The following is a 23,290-nucleotide window of genomic DNA, read 5'->3' as shown; positions in this document are numbered from 1 at the left end:
TATCCCCAGACATGGGGTGTCTCCTTGAGAAAACCACAATGGGCGAAACGTGCATTGCAGCTGGAGAATTAGGGAGCCACTGATAAAGGGTATTTATAATCCTTGCTATATTTTCTATGCACTTTATTTCAGACGTCTATTATTGCACTTTATATAGATTATTCCAGGATTATGTATGATTGTTTTATCTGATCATGGCCTCTATATATGTTATGTAGTTATAATCTCCTTATACTATGGTATTTTATGATGTCGATTTTTTGCTGGTTTCTTCTTTGTTTTAAATATTGTCATGAATAAAAATATTTTAAAGTCTCAATATTTTTGGACTTCCTTGGTTTATTCACTTTTTTGACTAGGTACTATATTATCCTTAGTGAATACCTTTATATGTTTTGTAACATTGAGTGAGTTGATCTCACTACGTGGTTGGCTTAAAAGTAAAAGAAAAGTCAAAGATGCTATAACATTTTTACAGAATGAAAATGATAAAATGGTAAGAAAGGATGTGGAGAAGACCGAACTTTTAAATTCCTATTTTGCATCTGTTTTCTCTCAGAAAGGAAATGTAACATCAACTGATTTTCACTGTCCTATTAAAGGAATAGAAGAATCCACACTATTCATAAACACAGAAATGGTGAGGGAATACTTAGCCAACATAAAAGAATTCAAGTCTCCAGGTCCAGAAGAATTACACCCCAGAGTACTGAAGGAGATAGCGCAAGAAATTTTTGAAACACTTTATAATCTTTGAAAATTCTTGGAGAACAGAAGTCCCTGAAGAATGGAGAAGAGCAAATGTTATTCCTATCTTCAAAAAGGTGAAGAAGGTGGAGCCAGGGAACAATAGGCCGGTGAGTCTGACTTCTATACCAGGAAAGATCTTTGAACAAATTATTAAACAACATGTATGTAAGTACTTGGATAAGAATGATGTGATTAGCCAGAGTCAGCATGGGTTTGTAACTAGTAAGTCAAGTCAGACTAACTTAATTTCCATCTATGACAGAATCACTGACTGGGTGGATCAGAGAAATGCTGTAGATATAGTATATCTTGACATTAGAAAAGTATTTGACAAAGTATTTCATACAATCTTTATTGAAAAAAATAAGTATGAAATGGACAAGGCAACGATTAGGTGGATTCATAACTGGCTTATTGATCGGACTGAAAGAGTGGTCGTAAATGGCTGCACATCCAGTTGGAAGAATGTCTCAAGTGGGGTACCATAGGGCTCTGTCCTGGGAACTGTATTGTTGAACATCTTTATCAATGAGTTAGATGAAGGAATTGAGGGTAAACTGATTAAATTTGCTGATGACACAAAGCTAGGCGGGATAACTAATACTAGAGAAGAGAGTATTCAAAAAGATATAAACTTGAACAGTGGGCAGCAATTAATAGAATTTTTTTAACAGGGAAAAATGCAAAGTACTACTACTGGGCAATATAAATGAAAAAAGCATATACAAAATGGGAGGAATAGGGCTAAGCAACAGCACATGTGAAAAAGACTTGGGTATACTAATAGATCATAAACTGAACATGAGTCAACAGTGTGATGCAACAGTAAAAAAAGGCAAATACAATTCTGGGATGTATTAACAGAAGCACCCAGTCTAGATCTCGTGAAGTAATTATTGCCCTCAACTCCTCTTTGGTCAGACCTCATTTGTAATACTGTGTTCAGTTTTGGTCACCACATTTAAAAAAAAAAAAAAGACAAACAAATTGGAGAAAATTCAGAGAAGAGCGACCAAAATGGTGACCGGTCTGCAAACCATGTCCTATGAGGAACGGTTAAAGGATTTGGGTATGTTTAGCTTGAAAAAAGACTGAGAGGAGACTTAAAAGCAGTCTACAAATATCTCAAGGGCTGTCACATTGTAGAAGGATCATCTTTATTCTTATTTGCACAAGGAAAGATTAGAAGCAATGGGATGAAACTGAATGGGAGGAGACACAGATTAGATATTAGAAAAAACTATTTGACAGCTAGGGTAATCAATGAGTGGAACAGGCTGCCCACGAGAGGTGGTGAGTTTTCCTTCAATGGAAGTCTTCAAACAGAGGCTGGACAGATATCTGTCTGGGATGATTTAGTGAATCCCGCTTTGAGCAAGGGGTTGGACCAGATGACCCAGGAGGTCCCTTCCAACTCTACCATTCTATGGTTCTATGATCCGAGGTGCTGTCAATTTGAGGTTTCCAAGGCTGCTAACTCTGATAAACTCATCCTCTGCAACAAAGATAATTCTTGGTCTTCCATTCCTGGAGCAGTCCTTATGAGAGCCAGTTTCATGTTAGTGATTGAGGGTATTCATGACTGTGTTTGAGGGTTTTCATGACTGTGTTTGAGGATAAGAAAGGTTTTAGTGATTTTCCAACCTGACTGACCTTCATATCTTAAAATACTAATGGACTGTTATTCCTATTTAGTTAGTTGAGTGGTTCTTGCTATATTCTGGCATAGATCAGTTGTGGAATAGGACTCAGCAATGGAAAAATTTGTGCAATAATACTAGCACTCCAAAAAATGTACCCGATGGTAGCAAAGACATTCTAAATACCTATGATTCCACAAATGAACTCTTGTCAAGACTTACAGTACATGTTCACTGTAAATCATTCAGGGGTGTAAAGGTGTTATCTGAGTGAAAGGGGAGAATATTGAGGAAGATTTAACACACATTCGGTTTTGTTTTACACGTGTTTTGTGATTTTGGTGTCTTCAGTCTGAATCTACAACATACACATTACATTAACAAAGAAAGAAATATGCATGAACAGGTGTATCTAAAGTTTTGACCGATACTATATGTGGTATATAAAATGCGTTCCTACCTCTTTAGAATTTATTAGGATGTTTTTTGTTGTTGTTTTTTTGCTGTGCTTAAAGCACTACTCTTTTTTTATTGTAGTGCTGGAGTGGTGCTTCTATTGTAAGGTCCCTGTACATAGTCTGATACCTACCTGCTGCCATCTTCCTCTCTATTGCTGCAGCTACCGTCGGTCTCCAGCAGTTTGTGACCTGCCTATAGACTTGCATTGAGAGCTTGTGACTTAACTTCTGACTTGCGACCAGTAAGAAGCGGAGATCACAAGATGGCGCTGGACCAGAATAGCGCCGAAAAAAAAAGTAAAGATACTGAAGGGTGAGTATAAGACAGGGGGGACAGGGACCTTAGTTTAGTTGCACCACTCCAGGATTGAAAAACACTGGAGTGCTGCTTTAACAAAGCAACATTGATGCAACCTCCCTAAAGAAAACAGTGTTTAAGGTGTTTTTTGACCAGCGCTGGTTGACAAGTTGATTGACAGCATATACCCTAATTACATGGAGTGAAGTGCTGAATCAAGCTGTATTATTATGCTGTTATTAATGGCCCAATTACCAAAATACTCATTTGTCGGTTGATTGGCAGCACTTTAACATACGCATAAGCAATCGGCCAATAAAAATAGACATGTAGACTGTTCAGACTGCATACTTAGCATTCTGCTGTGCTTTAGTTGAAGGCCTGGCATTTCTCTCACCATTTATTTTTTCAAAGCTTCTCTTACAATGTACTGTGCATTACCTTTAAGGTTGTGAAAAGAAAAATACAAAACAAAAACATATGTTATAATTTGGCAATAAGAAACTATGCTTGAAAAAAAAAAAAAAAGACCCTCTTTTTTCCTTTTCTTCAAAATTCTCAAGATTATTACCTCGTACTACCACTTTAATTGTTTCATTCTGGCCTTTTTAAGTTAAAAGCTGATGTATGACTAATAGAACCCATATTCACCGTGATGCTGTAAATAGCAGTGGTGGTCCCGACTTCTTTCTGCTTTAGATACAATAGAAAATATGGCTTATTGGGTTTGTCGCTTTTATAAGAAACAAAATGATGACATTATACCATAAATTCGTTCACTGATCAAAAAAGTTACAAAAGTTATTTATGAACCAAATAATATAAATGCATCAGTTTAATAACAACAGAATGTACCATTTAGATTGTGCATCAATTTGTTAAAATGCTAGACTGTTCAGTAATTCCATACACTAACATAAATGTCAACCAAGTAACAGTATAACAAAAAACAACCACACAAGCGTCATTTTGAAGTTTTAAACTTTCCTTGATAGAAATTGCACATTGAGAAGTGGACTATACAGCAAACTGTTTCAAGTATGCTTCATGCCAATCATCCTATAGAGTCATAACATTACTGGAAAGTACACTTGTTCATTGGGGAGGAACTGAAATCCTCCCTTGTTAAAAATATACACGAATGGAAAAAGAAAAATACAAAATCAACAACTCTTTGGTCTGAAAGAAACTCAAAGAAATAATCTTATTAGAACACAATAATATGAGAAATTCACACCAATTATACACTGACCAAATAAAAAATAAGAAAATGTGGCACATACCTATTAGGATCTAAAAGGAATGAGAAAACTGCAGCGCCGAAAACAGTAGAAATACAACTGTAGGACTTGAATATTAGGTGAATATACTGCATATCCTCAGAATACATATCCAGTCAGGTAAGGATCTTTCACCAATAGTGCAGCTATTATGTAGTTCAGTGTTGTAGAATTGCCATATACAGGTGCTTCTCACAAAATTAGAATATCATCAAAAAGTTAATTTATTTCAGTTCTTCAATACAAAAAGTGAAACGCGTATATTATATAGAATAATTGCAAACAGAGTGATCTATTTAACATGTTTACATCTGTCAATGTTGAGGATTATGGATTACAGCCAATCAAAACCCAAAAGCCATTATCTCAGTAAATTACAATAATTAACAAAAGAAACCTGCAAAGGCTTCCTAAGCCTTTAAAAAGGTCCCTTAGTCTGTTTCAGTAGGCTCCACAATCATGGGGAAGACTCCTGGCTTGACATATGTCTAGAAGGCAGTCACTGACACACTCCACAAGAAGGATAAGCCACAAAAGGTCATTGCTAAAGAAGCTGGCTGCTCAGAGTGCTGTATCCAAGCATATTAATTGAAAGTTGAAAGGAAGGAAAAAGTGTGGTAGAAAAAGGTTCACAAGCAACCAGGATAACCACAGCCTTGAAAGGATCGTTAAGAAAAGGTCATTCAAAAATTTGAGGGAGATTGACAAGGAATGGACTGCCGCTGGAGTCATTGCTTCAAGAGCCACCACACACAGACGTATCCAGGACATGGGCTACAAGTGTTGCATTCCTTGTATCAAGCCACTCATGACCAATAGACAACGCCAGAAGCGTCTTTCCTAGGCCAAGGAGAAAAAGAACTGGATTGTTGCGCAGTGGTCAATGGTGTCATTTTCAGATTAAAGACGACGTAGACGAGGTGGCCGAGTGGTTAAGGCGATGGACTGCTAAAGTAATCTTTGCATTTCATTTGGAAATCAAGGTCCCAGAGTCTGGAGGAACAGTGGAGAGGCACACAATCCAAGCTGCTTGAGGTCTAGTGTGAAATTTCAGCAGTGATGGTTTGGGGAGCTATGTCATCTGCTGGTGTAGGTCCACTGTGTTTTATCATATGAAAGTCAGTGCAGCCATCTACCAGGAAATTTTAGAGCACTTCATGCTTCCCTCTGCCGACAAACTTTTTGGAGACGGAAATTTATTTCTCCAGCAGGACTTGGTACCTGTCCTCACTGCCAAAAGTACCAATACATGGTTTAAAAACAACAGTTTCACTGTGATTGATTGGCCAGCAAACTCACCTCACCTTAACCCCGTACAGAATCTATGGGATATTGTCAAGAGGAAGATGAGAAACACCAAACCCAACAATGCAGACAAGCTGAAGCCTGCTATCAAAGCAACTTTGGCTTCCATAACACCTCAGCAGTGCCACAGGCTGATCGCCATTGGCTGTAAGTCATAATCATCAACATTAACAGAAATAAACACTTGAAATAGTGTTTGTAATGACTCTATATAATATATGGAGTTTCACTTTTTGTATTGAAGAACTGAAATAAATTAACTTTTTGATGATATTCTAAATTTGTGAGAAGCACCTGTACATTGACATTATATCAAAAACTATGTGAAGGCTCTTAGGCTTTTGATATGGATACAATGTTACAAATAGATACAGGCATTTCATTAATCAGGTACTACCTGCAGTAGACGTGGCAGCATATTTATGTATGTATATATACAACGTATACACACATATATACAGTATAAATTATATATACACACGTACACAGCACAAGGCAAATACTTTATGCAAGTGTGTAAAAAACGGCTACAAAATAAGAAAACTTGCTAGTCTTTACTTTTTATCCTTTAACAAAATGACGAGCGAATTAACAAAACAAAAAAGACAAATCAATATTTGGTGAAACCATTCTTTGCCTTCAAAAGAGCATCAAATCAGCAGTTCTTTTAGGTACACTTGTACATAGTTTAAGAAGGAATTGGCACGGAGGTTGTGCCAAAGCTGTTGGAGAAGAACTAACCATAGATTTTCTGTGGATGTGAGATCGCTCAAATCCTTTTGTGTCTCCATGTATTCCCAGACAGACTCAATGTTGAGATCAGGGCTCTGTGGAGGCCCGATAATCACATCCAGACCTCCTTGTTCTTCTACATGGTGAAGATGGTTGTTAATGGCATTGCCTGCTTGAGGTCATTGTCCTGCTGCAGAAAAACTTTGGAGCCAAAAACCTTCGTGATGGTATTGCATGATGGGTAAAGTATCTGCCTGTATTTCTCAGCCTTCAGGACACCATGAATCCAGACCAAATCCTAAAATCAATTTTCTAAAATGCAGCCCCAAATATCCAATGAACCACTATGATGCTGCATGTTGCCTGCAGACACTCATTATTGTACCTCTCTTCAGTTTTTTGGCAGTAAACTGCGCTTTCTGTAACAGCCAAATATTTCACATTTTGACTCATCAGTTCAGGGCACCTGCTGCTCCTTTTTAAAGGTATGATTTATGGCTGATATTCTACCATCAAGACCATTTCTCGCTAGACTTCTAATAATAGATGGGTTGCTGCCAGTTTTGACCTCATGGCACTGCTGGACATGTTCCATTTTAAAAGGAAGTAAGCATGAGATTTTCATCAGCTGCACTAAGCTTCCTTTGCTGATCACTGCGTCTACAGTTCTCAAGGTTGCCCATTTATTAATGTCCTTAATGCTGAGGAATACAGGTAGATACTTCTCCGTCATGCAATACCATCAGGGAGGTGTCTGATTGGCTCCAAATTTTATTCTGCAGCAGGACAACGACCTCCAATATCCAGCCAATATTATTGAGAACTGTCTTCAAAAGAACAAAGAGTCTTGAAAGACATTATATGGATCCCACATAGCTCCAATCTCAACATCATCAAGTCTGTGTGGGATTACATGAAAAAAGGAATTGCCCAAGCCTGCATCCACAGAAGATCTGTGGTTAGTTCTCCAAGATGTTTGAAACAATCTCTGCTGGGTTCCTTCTAAAGCTGTGTTCTGAAGGCATAGGGTCATAACGCCAAATTTTGATTTATATTTTTTTTCTGTTCAATCACTTTGCATTTGTTAACTGATAAAAAAATAAACTATTAACACTTATTTTTTAAATTAATCTTACTTTTCAACAGATTTACCACATGTGTGTGTGTTTATATATCATACAAAAGCCACAGAATGCATTGAGATTGAAGTATTAACATCGGCTTACAACTGGACAAACTGCTATGAAATAACTGGATGCAAATCTTTGGCAGTAAGCCATACACATCTTCACTGTAAAACAGCAAGTTGGGAACGTATATTTGCAAGTTATAATACAGTGGGTTTTTAGAAAAGAATGAGCTAGCCTGTTGCTCATGTTCTAGAAAACCATGACTTAAACATGACACACATTGAATATAAAATAGTACAAATAGGGAGATTGCGATTGTAAAGATGGTATCTTGTCCAAAAAATCCTCTCCCACAGTGTATCAATTGGAATGTGGAATGGGAAGCTGAAGATTTTAGTTTAGGGTAAAAAGCCAAATTTCAATCTAAAATGCCTAAAAATGCCACTAATAGCATGGAATAGTAAGTATGATGGTGGTAATGAAATCTTTTAAAGTTTTAGTACATGCACAATAATAAAAGTTCCAGTCAACACTCCAGAATATTCTGCATCGAATATGTGAATGATTCAGTACATAACCAATCATGTGGCTATTTGCTAAGGGATTTTGCATAATTTCATCACAACCTGTGCAATCGGTTTCATAAATTCCCTATCTGGTTACTGCACATCTCAAGAGGTCACTTCATTATTTCTTCCAAAAGGAAGCAGAAACAGAAGCCAGTGCCTTTCCACAAAAGAAAAGAGTAATCCTATTAAAGCAAATAATTTGGGGACAAATGAGGCAAGTAATGTGGGGACTAAAATGAAAAAATATGTAATTATATAATTCCTTAACATAAGACATGATACATATGTAAACAATACAATGGGTATCTGGACATCACTTTAAACAAATTGATCCCAATACAAATTACTGTATATTTTTATGGAAAAAAATTTTTAATTTCCAAATAGAAAAAAGTTGACATTAATGACCAGCAGATCGGTAAACATAAAAAAACCTAAGTATCATAGGCCATTTTGTCCATGGTAAGCAATATGTAATGTAATGGTCAGACAAAGAAAGGGGAGATTTTGTAATAAATAGTCCCAAATAAAGAAATCTCTACATCAATAGCATATGGCAGGGCAAGGTCCTTTTCAACAAGGAATCTGCAGACTGCCTTCACCTTTTGAAGAGTTGTGTTTAGTGCAGAAATATATATATATATATATATATATATATATATATATATATATATATATATATATATATATTACGTACACACACATACATATATAGTCCGCATATATAGAATTTAAATAGGGAAATCGTTTTAACATGAGAACATGAAAAAGAGAAAACATTGAGAAGGATACAACCACAATGAATTGAATGGACAAACATTGCAAGACTCAGATCAGCCCAAAGCCTATTTTTTTATCATGACATCCAACTATTTTATCCAGTAAGGCTACACGTCACATAACACATTTGGCGCATTTGAGGAAGTTCCTTACAACAATGTCATGGAATCAAGCAAGGATGAAGCTAAAGTTGAGCTTGGTCCACCTCTGGGTCTACTTGTGATAAGCTTTTCTTGAATCAGTAAAAATAGAAAAAGTATTTGCTGTGTGAGCGGAGCAATGTTCTGGTGATTAGTCATTAATTCTCTGACGGCAGTCTTGCTCAAAAAATGGAGCATGTATTTTAGGATGTATGTAATGGACCTACTAGCATCTGGTAGTGTCATTCCCACAATGATGTTTGGAACCTAGATACGGTAATAAATAGATCAAGTCACATAGTAAGGCAGTGTGTGTAATCATGTGCGTCACGTGGCAACACACGAGACTGAACACCTCAGTTCATGAAAGAAGTAATGTTGTGCATGTCTTTTTTTCAAGGCTTTCCAGGTTTAATCTCCAAAAAAATGTTTATTCAGTGTGAAGGATGATCCTTCTTTAAATGTGGTTTGCAGTGTACCATTCTGGGCATAACAAACAAGACTAGTGAAAAACATCCCAGGGAGTATTTTTTTTCTCCATGTTGTTCTTTAGAGGATCCAGATCTTGTTAGTTTATCCCAAACCCTTCTAATCAGTTCAGTTGTTGCATTGACTTCAGTCTTGTAATTGTCCATGTAGGCAGGTTCAAATCATACCCTCAGGATGCCCCAGAAGTTTCTAAGTAACTCTGTAATTTACGGACTGTGGTTTTGTCAAGGGAACAAAGGTCAAAGTCAAATGTTGTGTTTGTGATGTGGAAGTGCCCAGTTTCTTCAATAAGGTTAACTATCTGTAAGATGCAACAAGAAAGAAAAAAATATTAGTTACATGGCAATAGATTTATTATGCTCACTTAATAGTGCACCATAAATGCTTATAGCTAATGTACATAATTTACATAAGTGTTCATTACAATTATCACCTGTAACATTTCTGCAAAAGCATTAATATCTATGAAAACCTCAAAGTAACGCCTCAACATACAGAACATAAGAAGCCATTCTAATTTTGGGAGTCACAGCTGGGGATTCAGCCCAAGAGGGGGGAAAAAAAACACTTAAGTGGGCTTCCACCAGGGCTAATGCTTGATTACTACTACATAGGCACACCCTATTTATCTCGACATCCCAATTAGAAATGGGCAAACCCGAACAGTAAAGTTCGGCGTCCGCACCAAAAGCCTACTATTTGGGCACAGATACTGAAGATTGACTTCACCAGGAAGTCCATGTTACTGTTCAAGTTCAGCTACCTGAACACCAGGTACAGTAAAGATCAAAAGTTGGACACACTTTCTCATTCAAAGAGTTTTCTTTATTTTCATGACTATGAAAACTGTAGATTCACTCTGAAGGCATCAAAACTATGAATTAACACATGTGGAATTATATAATTAACAAAAAAGTGTGAAAGAACTGAAAATATGTCTTATATTCAAGGTTCTTCAAAGTTGCCACCTTTCGCTTTGATTACTGCTTTGCACACTCTTGGCATTCTCTTGATGAGCTTCAAGAGGTAGTCACCGGAAATGGTCTTCCAACAGTCTTTAAGGCGTTCCCAGAGATGCTTAGAACTTGTTGGCCCTTTTGCCTTCACTCTGTGGTCCAGCTCACCCCAAACCATCTTGATTGGGTTCAGGTCTGGTGACTGTGGAGGACAGGTCATCTGGCGTAGCAACCCATCACTCTCCTTCTTGGTCAAACAGCCCTTACACAGCCTGGAGGTGTGTTTGGGGTCATTGTCCTGTTGAAAAATAAATGCTGGTCCAACTAAACACAAACCGGATGGAATAGCATGCCACTGTAAGATGCTGTGGGAGCCATGCTGGTTCAGTAAGCCTTCAATTTTGAGTAAATCCCCAACAGTGTCACCAGCAAAGCACCCCCACATCACCACACCTCCTCCTCCATGCTTCATGGTGGGAACCAGGCATGTTTAGTCCACTGGTCTAATGTCCATTGCTTGTGTTCTTTAGCCCAAACAAGTCTCTTGTGCTTGTTGCCATCGGTCGCATCTTGGCACCGTCCAGGTTGAAAACAAATTATCCCCAGACATGGATTACGTCGTGGGACAGAACGACAGACAGGTTAGGGATATTGTTGTTTTTTGTGCTTTATTACATAAGACAAGAGCTTCAATGGCACGGGCGTGGAGTATAACTGTTTGTTATTTTTAAATTAAAAAAAAAATAAGTGTGCTTTGTTTTATTTCAAATAAAAGACTTAATTCTGGCTTTGTCTTTATTTACCATAACTATAGAATGGAGAGGTGTCTTATAGACACCTCTCCATTACCAAGTCGTGGGCTTGATGTCACCTGACAATACAAAGGTGACCTCAACCCCACAAATATGAACCCCACTTGGCACCGCTACAGGGCAAGTGGGTTTGAGCCAGGCAAAGAATCAGAATTGGCAAATCTAATGTATGCACCTTTTCTAGGCTGCTGCGGGATCTATGGCTTCTATTTTTAGGCCCCTTACCAGCCTAATACCAACCCCCAGCTGTCTGTTTTAGCATGGCTGGTTGTCAAAAATGGGGGGGCCCACAACGTTTTTGAAATTATTTAAATAATTTCAAAAAACAGTGTGGGGGCCCCTATATTCTCGATAACCAGCCTTGATGAATCTGACAGCTGAGGGTTGCAGCCCCCAGCTTTGAGTTTTGCCTGGCTGTTTATCAGAAATACAGGGGAACTCGACACCAATGACCGAAAGTAAACTTTATACCTCCGATCACAGCTATGCGCTCTCGCTGTCATCTAACAGTGTGGGAACCGCAGCAGTAATGATTTTACCTCCAATCAGAAGCATGTGCATGACAGCGCGGCAAATACTGGATGTTCGGTCCCCCATTCAAGTGAATGGGGTCCAGGTTTGGGTACAGCTCTTGTACCCAAACCTGAATTTTTTGTAACTGTTCAGCTGATCCCACACATACAGGAGTCCACCCATCTCTAAACCCAATGGGAACCTCAGCAGGTGGCTATTCATGCCGAATGAGCTTTCCAACCTCCAAGCTTCCTGCTTGTTGAGAAATGGCCTTTTCCAGCATAACTGACAGGATCAACAGCATAGTAGTGCCGCTGGTAACAAAGGTACTCGCTTTGAGCTGCAAACACAGGCAGTTTTGCTTCTGCAGCATAAGAAGAGTGCAGGGACAGTGAATTTAGCTGGGATCGGGAGCAAAAAGTTCCAGCCGGATTTAGAACAGTGATTACAAGTTGTATTGAAAAAGGTTTGTAAGTACTGCGCTCTTTGCCTACCAAACTGGTCACCATTGATAGACTGCAGCTGTGGCCACTAAGCTAGGCAATGAGCAGTACACAATCTCTGTTTTTAGAAGAGAGGATTTGTAGTAAAAAATAAATTGCAAGCACTTTCCAGTTTTAACCATGTGTGACGATGAAAATAACCCTTTAAAAAAATAGGCTGTTACCCTAAAGATGATGTTGAAGAAATAGGGCTGCACAATGAAAAGAAAGCTATTGGGTAAAACTTGACTTTTCCCTAGCAAACATTCATTTCAACAGACAGAAATAATGTTTAATTTTCTTCTGGATTAGCTAGCTTCTGATCTTGCAGAGAACTGTAACCCACACAGATGTGTGGGTAATTCTGCGCCTTCACATGGAATTGTACTAGTCACTATGGCTAATTATACTGTTTCACGCTTCAGTTTAAACTTACATTGTTTTACTGCAAACCGAAGACAAGGTAAAGAAATACTGTATGTATGTGCACTTATAGTTGGTTTTCAAGAAAAAAAAATGCAGTGTCAAATTAAAATATTGTAGATCATACGAAACATTTATTAATGATCATTTATGTTTGAAGGTATTAAATACATTTTTATTATTCTCCATTTCACACCATCTTTCAACCCCTCTCCCAAGGTGTTGAATGTTATGCATTATCAGTTTACAAGGATTGGTCAGGCACACACCTGAGCGTAGTGAGCGAGTGAGCGTAGTATTGGTCAATACAAAATTGTGTCTCAAAACTTTAACTTGACACTTAGGGTATGTTTCCACGGTCAGTAAGCGCTGCAGGTTTGACGCTGTGTACATCCACAGCGTCAAACCTGCAGCATCCAGATGTTACAACATAGTGGAGGTGATTTCATGCAGCGCGCGTTTTCTTAGCCCACAGTATGTCTATTTACGATGCGGAGACGCTCCGTCCCCGCAGCGTAAATTTCCCATAGACTAATGATTAGTCACATGCGTAATAACTGCTGGAATGCAGCTTACTAAGCATGTGTACTAATTTACATAAGGTCTTACCTCGTCACCGCAGGAAGTTTGCGTACACTGCAGTTCTCGCGATGGACGGAGCTGACCGCGAGAACTGTTGTGCACGTGATCGCCGGGGTTACCTCCGCTCACACTAGGCTAGTTCTCACAGTCAGACGACCTCGAGAACTGCAGTGCAGGTGATCGCCGGAGACATCTCCGGTGGTCATGTATAAGCTCTGCTATGTCTGGATATCAGGCATCCAGATGTAGCAGAGCTGAACTCGTCGTGTGACAGTCATTATTAAGGACTACGTTGGAACAGGATGTATTTGTGTTTATTTTACTTTTATTTACAAGAGAGCGAGGATTTTGCATGGATTAGCAGTACAATAAAGATGGGAAACTGTTTTGTTTTTTTTTCATTAAAGGACTTTATTCTGGTTGTGTCTTTTTAACCTTTTAATAACTATAGGATTAGTAATGGATAGGTGTCTTATTGACACTTCCCCATTACTAAGCCGGGCTTAATGTCTCCTTCCAATTCAAAGGTGACATCAACCCCGCAACTATTCCCGTATGCCACCGCTACAGGGCAGTGGTAAGAGAGGATAAGTGCCGGAATTGGCGCATCTTAGAGGTGCAACATTTCTGGAGTGGTTGTGAGCTGGCGTTTGTAGCCAGGGGGTGGCCAATATCCATGGCCCCTTCCTAGGCTATAAATATCAGCCCGCAGCTGTCTGCATAGCCTTTTCTGGCTATTAATTATAGGGGGACCCCATGTCATTTTTTTGGGCCCCCCCCCCCCATTTTAATAGTAAGTAAAGGCTAAATACACAGCTGCCAGCTGATATTCATAGCCTGGGAAAATCCATGAGTATTACCCGCTTCCCAGATTATAAACATCTGCCCCCAGTTGCTGGCTTTCCCTCTCTGGTTGGGAAAATTGCGCGGGAGCCCACACGGTTTTAAAAAAAAAAATTAAACAATTATTGCGTTTAAGGCCAGGGTCACACTTGCAAGAAACTCGCACAAGTCTTGCACTTCAATACCCGGCACTGCCACCAGCACTCGGACCGGAGCGTTCAGCTGCATAGAAATACATGCAGTTGCACACTCCGGTCCCGAGTGCCGGGTACTGAGGTGCAAGACTCGTGCGAGTTTCTTGCAAGTCTGACCCCGGCTGAACGCAGATTTCATGTGTGTTTGTATGTCTTTTTTTAACACTTTATGCACCATTTTATTAGGTTTATTACTAAACATCGGGCTTGGTATTATCTATAGATATATCTATCTATCTAGAGATTATCTGTGTGTAAACATTTTTCTTCGATGGAGTATGTAAAAGAAGAAGTTGGACAAGGAAATGACATCACAATTTTTTTTTTAATATATGTTTAATTAGCTTAAAAAACGCAAACAAATCCACACGAAAAAAACCGCATGAAAATCCGCATAAAAAAGTGACCTCAGATGCAATACTGAGCCAATCCTGACCATGGAAACACACCCTTATAAAATGCCAATCATAACATTTTTTAATGAGAAGTAAAAACTAGCATGCCCTTCAGATTGTGATGGTCTCAGAACCAAGACCAATCACTGAAAAGCTAGTCTGAAACACGCAGCTCATCTGGCAGAAATGTTCAGCTATTGCCTGTGTGTGCATATATGAGTACAAGCACTCTGGCCACAGGCCTATAAACTTTCAACTGAGTTTGTACACCACTCTACATGCAATTCTGCCTGACAGGCTGGATGTTTTGGAGTGGCTTTTTGAACAATCAGTAGGGTGTCAGGACCTAGACACCCACAAATCTGCAGGATATGTTAGTGAGTAACAACCATTTAAAATAAATAAGACATAGACATTCTAACACAGCACAAGCCATTGAACATGCTAAGATATAGATAGGTCCATATATATTTGGACAGACATTTTTCTAATTTTGGTTCTAGACATTACCACAATGAATTTTAAACCAAACAATTCAGATGCAGTTGAAGTTCAGATTTTCAGCTTTCATTTGAGGGTATCCACATTAAAATTGGATGAAGGGTTTAGGAGTTTCAGCTCCTTAACATGTGCCACCCTGTTTTTAAAGGGCCAAAAGTAATTGGACAATTGACTCCAAGGCTATTTCATGGACAGGTGTGGGCATTCCCTTTGGTATGTCATTCTCAATTAAGAAGATAAAATTCCTGGAGTTGATTTGAGGTGTGGTGCTTGCATTTGGAAGGTTTTGCTGTGAAGGAAACATGTGGTCAAAGGAGCTCTCCATGCAGGTGAAACAAACCATCCTTAAGCTGCAAAAACAGAAAAAACCCATCCGAGAAATTGCTACAACATTAGGAGTGGCAAAGTCTACAGTTTGGTACATCCTGAGAAAGAAAGCACTGGTGAACTCATCAATGCAAAAAGACCTGGGCGCCCACGGAAGACAACAGTGGTGGATGATCGCAGAATAATCTCCATGGTGAAGAGAAACCCCTTCACAACCGCCAACCAAGTGAACAACACTCTCCAGGAGGTAGGCGTATCAATATCCAAATCTACCATAAAGAGAAGACTGCATGAAAGTAAATACAGAGGGTTCACTGCACAGTGCAAGCAAACTCATAAGCATCAAGAATCAAAAGGCTAGACTGGACTTTGCTAAAAAACATCTAAAAAAAGCCAGCACAGTTCTGGAAGAACATTCTTTGGACAGATGAAACCAAGATCAACCTCTACCAGAATGATGTAAAGAGAAAAGTATGGCGAAGGCATGGTACAGCTCATGATCCAAAGCATACCACATCATCTGTAAAACATGGCAGAGGCAGTGTGATGGCTTGGGCATGCATGGCTGCCAATGGCACTGGGTCACTAGTGTTTATTGATGATGTGACACAGGACAGAAGCAGCTGAATGAATTCTGAGGTATTCTGAGCCATACTGTGTGCTCAGATCCAGCCAAATGCAGCCAAACTGATTGGTCGTCGTTTCATACTACAGATGGACAATGACCCAAAACAAAGCCAAAGCAACCCAGGAGTTTATTAAAGCAAAGAAGTGGAATATTCTTGAATGGCCAAGTCAGTCACCTGACCTCAACCCAATTGAGCATGCATTTCACGTGTTAAAGACTAAACTTCAGACAGAAGGGCCCACAAACAAACAGCAACTGAAAACCACCGCAGTGTAGGCCTGGCAGAGCATCAAAAAGGAGGAAACACAGCGTCTGGTGATGTTCAAGACTTCAGGCAGTCATTGCCAACAAAGGGTTTTCAACCAATTACTTAGAAATGAAAATTTTATTTACAATTATTTAATCTGTCCAATTACTTTTGGTGCCTTTAAAAACAGGGTGGCACATGTTAAGGAGCTGAAACTCCTAAACCCTTCATCCAATGTTAATGTGGCTACCCTCAAATGAAAGCTGAAAGTCTGAACTTCAACTGCATCTGAATTGTTTTGTTTAAAATTCATTGTGGTAATGTCTAGTACCAAAATTAGAAAAACCCCGATGTAAGCACTCAGCATAGAGTGCAGGATAAATATGCGCCGAGTCTTACTGTGATTTTTGGGAAGCAGAATGAAAATATCAGCAGGTGAAGAATAGGTTTTATTTATTTTTTACTCTGTTCCTTGTGTCATATAAGTGATTAGACAACTTTATTCTTCGGATCAGTGCAAATACAGAGATACCAGATTTATATATTGGGTTTTTATGTTTGGTTGCTGTCACACACTAAAAACCGCATTTTATTGTGCACCACCATATTTTAAGAGCTAGAACTTTTCCATATTTTGGCCCACAGAGCCTTGTGTGGGCTTGTTTTTTGAGGGACGAATTTATGTTTTTATTGGTCCCTTTTTCAGACACATGACATTTTTGATCGCTTTCTATTCCAATTTTTGGGAGGCAGAAGAAAAAAAAAACAGCAATTCAAAATTTTTTTATGTTGTTCGGAGTGTGGTAAAATTGATGAGGCAGTTTTATTATTCAGTAAGTATGAGTACATCAATACCTCATATATTTTTAAATAAGGTTTTGGCTAAACTATTTTATGGAAAAATTATTTTTGCATCTCTTTATTCTGAGAACTATACAGTAAGCTTGGCTGTATTGTGGCTTGTTTTTTGTGGAACAATGTTAAGGTTTCAGCTATACCATTTTTATGTAGATTGGTCTTTTTGATCACGTTTTATTCCACTTTTTGCTCGGCGGGATGATAAAGCATAATTTTTTCCATCTTTTTTATTTACGGTATATCTTTTTTTTTTTTTACAGTGTTCACTGAAAGGGTTAACTAGTGGGACAATTTTATAGGTTGGAGCATTCTGGACGTGGCAATACCAAATGTGTACTTTTTAACATAACTAAAGGTATTTATTGAATATTTTTTTATTTTGTGATTTTTTCCAATTTTTTTTCTTTTACATTTATACATTGTCATCATGGGACATCAACTCTATAATGACAGATTGCTGATCTAATACTTTGCAATGCTTCTGCACTGCAGACCATTAGAGCAGTGTCTCAGATGCAGGGAGGAGGCATGTCAGCTGGTGCTCTCAGCATGAGCTGACAGGCCACCGTCCCTGGGTGACCCCATGGCCATCTTGGGACCCCGAGTCCCCATGGAGACCATTGACTGCATTGCGTTGTGCCAATGGGACAACAGAGGGGGTTCACTCCCTGTGCGATGCCCCACAATGTCACGGTCACTATGGATAGCGGTCACTATGGATAGCTACCACCAATTATGGGCGTCACTGCAGGGTGTCGTCTCTCAGAGTTGACACCCACTCTCGATCTCGGTGGCGCTCAGTGTGAGCCCGTACAATTGTGGCGCCCTATATAAACAGCGCATGTTGGAAGAGGTTAAATACCAAGCTTTTTTTTTTATCATTAAAGACCATTTGTCACAGTTTAACCCTTCAGTGACGGAGATAATTTTGACATTAATGACCAGGCCAATTTTTTTGTAAATCTGACCAGTGTCAATTTATGTGGTAATAACTCTGGAATTATTCAACTTATCCCACCGATTCTGAAACTATATTTTCGTGACATATTGTACTTCATAACAGTGGTACATTTTGGTCTATATGATTCGCATACATTGATGAAAATATCACAATTTCACGATTTTCAAAATTGTAATTTTTATGTCTTTAACCCCAAGGGTGGTTTGCATGTTAATGACCAGGCCAATTTTTACAATTCTGTCCACTGTCCCTTTATGAGGTAATAACTCTGGAACGCATCTATGGATCCCAGTGATTCGGACATTGCTTTCTCGTGACATATTGTACTTCATGATAGCGGTAAAATTTATTTGATATGACTTGTGTCTATTTGTGAAAAAAACAGAAATTTGGCGAAAATTTCGCAATTTCCAACTTTGAATTTTCATGACCTTAGGACAGAAAAATATGTCACAAAATAGTTAATAAATAATATTTCCCACTTGTCTACTTTACATCAGAACAATTTTGGAAACAATTTTTTTTATAGAAAGTTATAAGAATTAAAAGTTGACCAGCGATTTCTTATTTTTACAACACCATTTTTTTTTTAGGGACCACATCACATTTGAAGTCACCTTGAGGGGTCTATATGATAGAAAATACCCAAAAGTGACACCATTCTAAAGACTGCACCCCTCAAGATGCTCAAAACCACATTCAAGAAGTTTATTAACCCTTCAGGTGCTTCACAGGAATTTTTGAAATGTTTACAAAAAAAATGAACATTTACTTCAGGTCCAATTTTTTTATTTTACCAAGGGTAACAGGAGAAATTGGACTGCAAAAGTTATTGTGCAAATTGTCCTGAGTACGCTGATACCTGATATGTGCGGGGGAACCACTGATTCGGCGCATGGCAGAGCTCGGAAAGGAAGGAGCGCCGTTTGACTTTTCAGTGCAAAATTGGTTGGAATTGAGTTCGGACACCATGCCGCGTTTGGAGAGCCCCTGATGTGCCTAAACAGTGCAAACCCCAAAAGTGACACCATTTTGGAAAGCAGACCCCCTAAGGAACTTATCTAGATGTGTGGTGAGCACTTTGAACCCCTAAGTACTTCACAGAAATTTAAAATGTAGAGCCGTAAAAATAAAAAATCTTTTTCACAAACATGATTTTTTGCCCCAATTTTTTACTTACCCAAGGGTAACAGAATAAATTGGACCCCAAAAGTTGTTGTGCAATTTGTCCTGAGTATGCTGATACCCCATATGTGGGAGTAAACTACTGTTTGGGCACATGACAGATCTCGGAAGGGAAGGAGCATCGTTTGACTTTTTCAACGCAGAATTGGCTCGAATTGAGATAAGACGCAAGTCGCGTTTGGAAAGCCCCTGATGTGCCTAAACAGTGGAAACCCCGCAATTCTAACTCCAATCCTAACCCCAACATACCCCTACCCCTAATCCCAATTAGCCCCCACCCTAATGGGAAAATGGAAATACTTTTTTTTATTTTATTATTTTTCCCTATCTAAGGGAGTGATAAATGGGGGTTTTATTTACTATTTATAGCGGGTTTTTGTTTGGCAGCTGTCAAACACTAAAAGACGCTTTTTATTGCAAAAAATAGTTTTTGCATCACCATATTTTGAAAGCTATTTTTCCATATTTTGGCCCACAGAGTCATGTGAGATCTTGTATTTTGCGGGACGAGTTGATGTTTTTAATGGTACCATTTTTGGGCACGTGATATTATTTGATCGCTTTTTATTCCGATTTTTGAGCGGCAGAATGAACAAACACCAGCAATTCATGAATTTCTTTTGGAGGGCATTTATACCGTTCCGCGTGTGGTAAAATTGATAAAGCAGTTTTATTTTTTGGGTCAGTACGATGACGGCGATACCTCATTTATATCATTTTTTTATGTTTTGGCAGTTTTATACAATAAAAACATTTATATAAAAAAATAATTTTTGCATCATTTTATTCTGAGAGATATCTTTTTTTTTTTTTTCCAGTGATGGAGCTATATGGCGGCTTGTTTTTATGGGACAAGATGACATTTTCAGCAGTACCAGCACTGCATGGATTTTACACTGACCTGAGAGACTACCTGATCATCAGCGTGTATGACAGGAAGTCTCAGGTCTGAAGACCCAGATGACGTAATGACGACAGAGTCTCCATGGCAGTGATCGGGACCCCGTGTCATGCCGCAGGGTCTCCGATCCAAAGGCAAAGGGGCTGTCAGCCTCTCTGCTGGCTCCGAAACGCTACGGACATGTTTGATTGTAGTGTTCCGAGGGTTAAAGTTCCGGGAGCGGTCCGTGAGCGTGGCTGATCGCGTATGACATACTATCCCGTCCATGGGCAATAAGTCCCAGGGCACATAAAAGGGATAGTACGTCATACGCGATCAGTCGCTCTACAGGGGCTCCGGTGTAAAGTGACCTGATATAATACTCCCACTGTGGATCACTCCGTCAGAAGTCACCTGAGTTCATGCTGTCACTTGCGGCCCCACTGTATGGGAAAATTCTCACACAGCAGTGCCGTAAAGTGAGAGCATGAACTCCAGTGAACCCTCAGTGATAACACTGCAGGAGCCATTATCTCCTGTCAGTGTGTCACTGGATGCCCTGTAGAGCGGTCACATCTCCTGATGGACACTCGTTATTAAATGTATTACGTCGGAACAAGGAGTATCTGTGTTGGTTTATTTTATTTTTATTTTTTTACAAGTGATCCAGGGCATTGCAGGAATTAGGAGTACAATAAAGATGGTAAACTGTAGTGTTTTATTTCATTAAAATACTTTATTCTGGCTGTGTATTTAACCCCTTAACATCTATAGGATTAGTAATGGATAGGTATCTTATTGACGCCTCTTCATTACTAAGCCGGGCTTGATGTCACCTTACAATACAAAGATGGCATCAACCCCCCAACTATTACCCCCATATGCCACCACTACAGGGCAGTGGTAAGAAAGAGGCTAAGTACCGGAATTGGTGCATCTTAGAGACGCGCCATATCTGGGGCGGCTGTGAGCTGGTGTTTGTAGCCAGGGGTGGCAATATCCATGGCCCCTTCCTAGGCTATTAATGTTATCCCGCAGCTGTTTGCATAGCCTTTTCTGGCTATAAATTATAGGGCGACCCCATGACATTTTTTGGGGCGCTTCCCTATTTTAGTAGCCAGTAAAAGCTAATTATACAGCTATGAGCTGATATTAATATCCTGGGAAAATCCATGGGTATTAACTCCTTCCCAGGCTATAAACATCTGCCCCTAATCGCTGGTTTTCCCTCTCTGGTTTTGAAACTCCATTTTTAAATTTTTTTTAACAATTTTAGAATTAAACGCAATTTCCCCCCCCCCCCCTTTTTTTTTTAAAATTAAACAAATATTGCATTTAAGACCAGAGTCATACTTGCGAGAAACTAGCATGAGTCTCGCACCTCAATACCCGGCACTGCCGCCGGCACTCAGGAAAGGAGTGCACGGCTGCATGTATTTCTATGCAGCTGAACGCTCCGGTCCGAGTGCCGGCGGTAGTGCCGGGTATTGAGGTGAGAGACTTGTGCGAGTTTCTTGCAAGTGTGACCCCGGCCTAACACAGATTTTTTTCTATCTATAGGTATATCTAATAGACCGATAAATATATATATCTATCTATAGATATATCTATCTACAGATATTCACTTATATTTGATTTGTGTGTGTAAACACTATATGTGAACATGGAATGTAATGATATTATGGTCTTCAAAGGAGTATGTAAAAGCAGAGGTTGGATAAAAATGAAATCACAATTTTTATTTTTGTTAAATAATAGATCTTTATTTAGCTTACAAAAACGCATACAAATTCGCATGAAAAAACATCAAAAACGCATCAAATCCTGCGTTTTCTGCCGAGAGGAAGAAACTGCGCAGAAAATTTCACAAGCAAATCCGCAACGTGTGCACATACCTTAAATGAAAAAGGCAAATCGATATGAAATAAAATCAAAACATTAGAGCCTTGGATTTTAACAATAATGGTCTTAAATGCCTATGTCCATTCTCCACTGGCACATCATTATAACAATGGTCAGCCCTTAAGTAGCCAGGCTGATAAGGTTTCTTGCAGTGTATCATTTGGTGCATATTAGCAACTTATTTGGCCACAATTCTAAATGGAATACGAAATCATGAGGAAAGGATAGTCATATATTTTATAATTAGGTCCCACATGCTCAAGAAACACTTATTTTTTTTTACTTTTTCATCCTTTCTGTATTGTAGGAGAGTACTAAAAGTAGCAGAAAATGTGATCTGGCTTTATATGGCTATGGCTCTGAGTCATTCGGGTGGAAAATTGGACACTTTCACAAATAATTTATATCCTAAACACCAGTGATTACATTTATCGGTATCCACCTTATATCACCCATTACTTTTTCTGCACTTCTTACTTTTCCTTGAGGAGTCGATTATTGCAGAATACAATGGTAAATTAACAAATGTGAGTCTTGGGTCTCACAGTACTGAGCTAGACAGATCGATCGGTAGAGCTGACAGCTGGGCCGCATCTTGTTTCAGACGGTGGTCTGAGGTATATCTTTGGGGCGGCAGAATCCCCCTGCTCCTGACTCTAGCCAGCCAGGATTGTAGCGCTAAAACGTTCTGTGCAGGCAGCATAATCATCCTGCAGCAGGAGCATCGTGCTGCACCCTAAAAGAAAACACTCCGCGCTGGCTGGCTACAGTCAGGAACAATGTTTCACGGGGATACCACAACAAAGTGATTTCCTGTATTTCAGGGGTTGGAAGATGGCAGAATTTGGCTACATGCACGCCTGCGCTGGTTGGATCATCTTTGCTTTCCAGTTAGCTATGCAGATTTCCCTTGTTCATTGGTTGCAAGGGTTAAACACTCCTGCTGATCTACTAAAGCCTTCCATCTGGAGTTCTCAGCTGTTCTGATTTTCTCCACTCGCCTCTGGTATAAGTACTCGCTAGTAATGAC

The 23,290-nt window shown here is 39.2% G+C and overlaps 1 protein-coding gene across 4 annotated transcripts in view; it reads right to left on the bottom strand.

Annotated features, from left to right (window-relative positions):
- Positions 1 to 3,963: 3,963 nt before the first annotated feature.
- The window catches only part of MLLT3 (MLLT3 super elongation complex subunit), a 389,891-nt gene continuing 370,564 nt past the window's right edge, over positions 3,964 to 23,290 (bottom strand). For all 4 annotated transcript variants that reach the window (XM_073542697.1, XM_073542699.1, XM_073542698.1 and 1 more), the window contains one exon: positions 3,964 to 9,872. In XM_073542697.1, coding sequence (XP_073398798.1) covers positions 9,741 to 9,872 — 132 coding nt within the window. In that variant the 3' untranslated portion in view covers positions 3,964 to 9,740. The remainder of the gene's footprint in view (positions 9,873 to 23,290) is intronic.

The sequence above is a fragment of the Dendrobates tinctorius genome, unplaced genomic scaffold (assembly GCF_039654945.1).
Source record: "Dendrobates tinctorius isolate UK_male_01 unplaced genomic scaffold, ASM3965494v1 ptg000128l, whole genome shotgun sequence".
Taxonomy (NCBI): domain Eukaryota; kingdom Metazoa; phylum Chordata; class Amphibia; order Anura; family Dendrobatidae; genus Dendrobates; species Dendrobates tinctorius.
The sequence above is the reverse complement of the archived record's forward strand: the minus strand, read 5'-3'. Positions and strand labels throughout refer to the sequence as shown.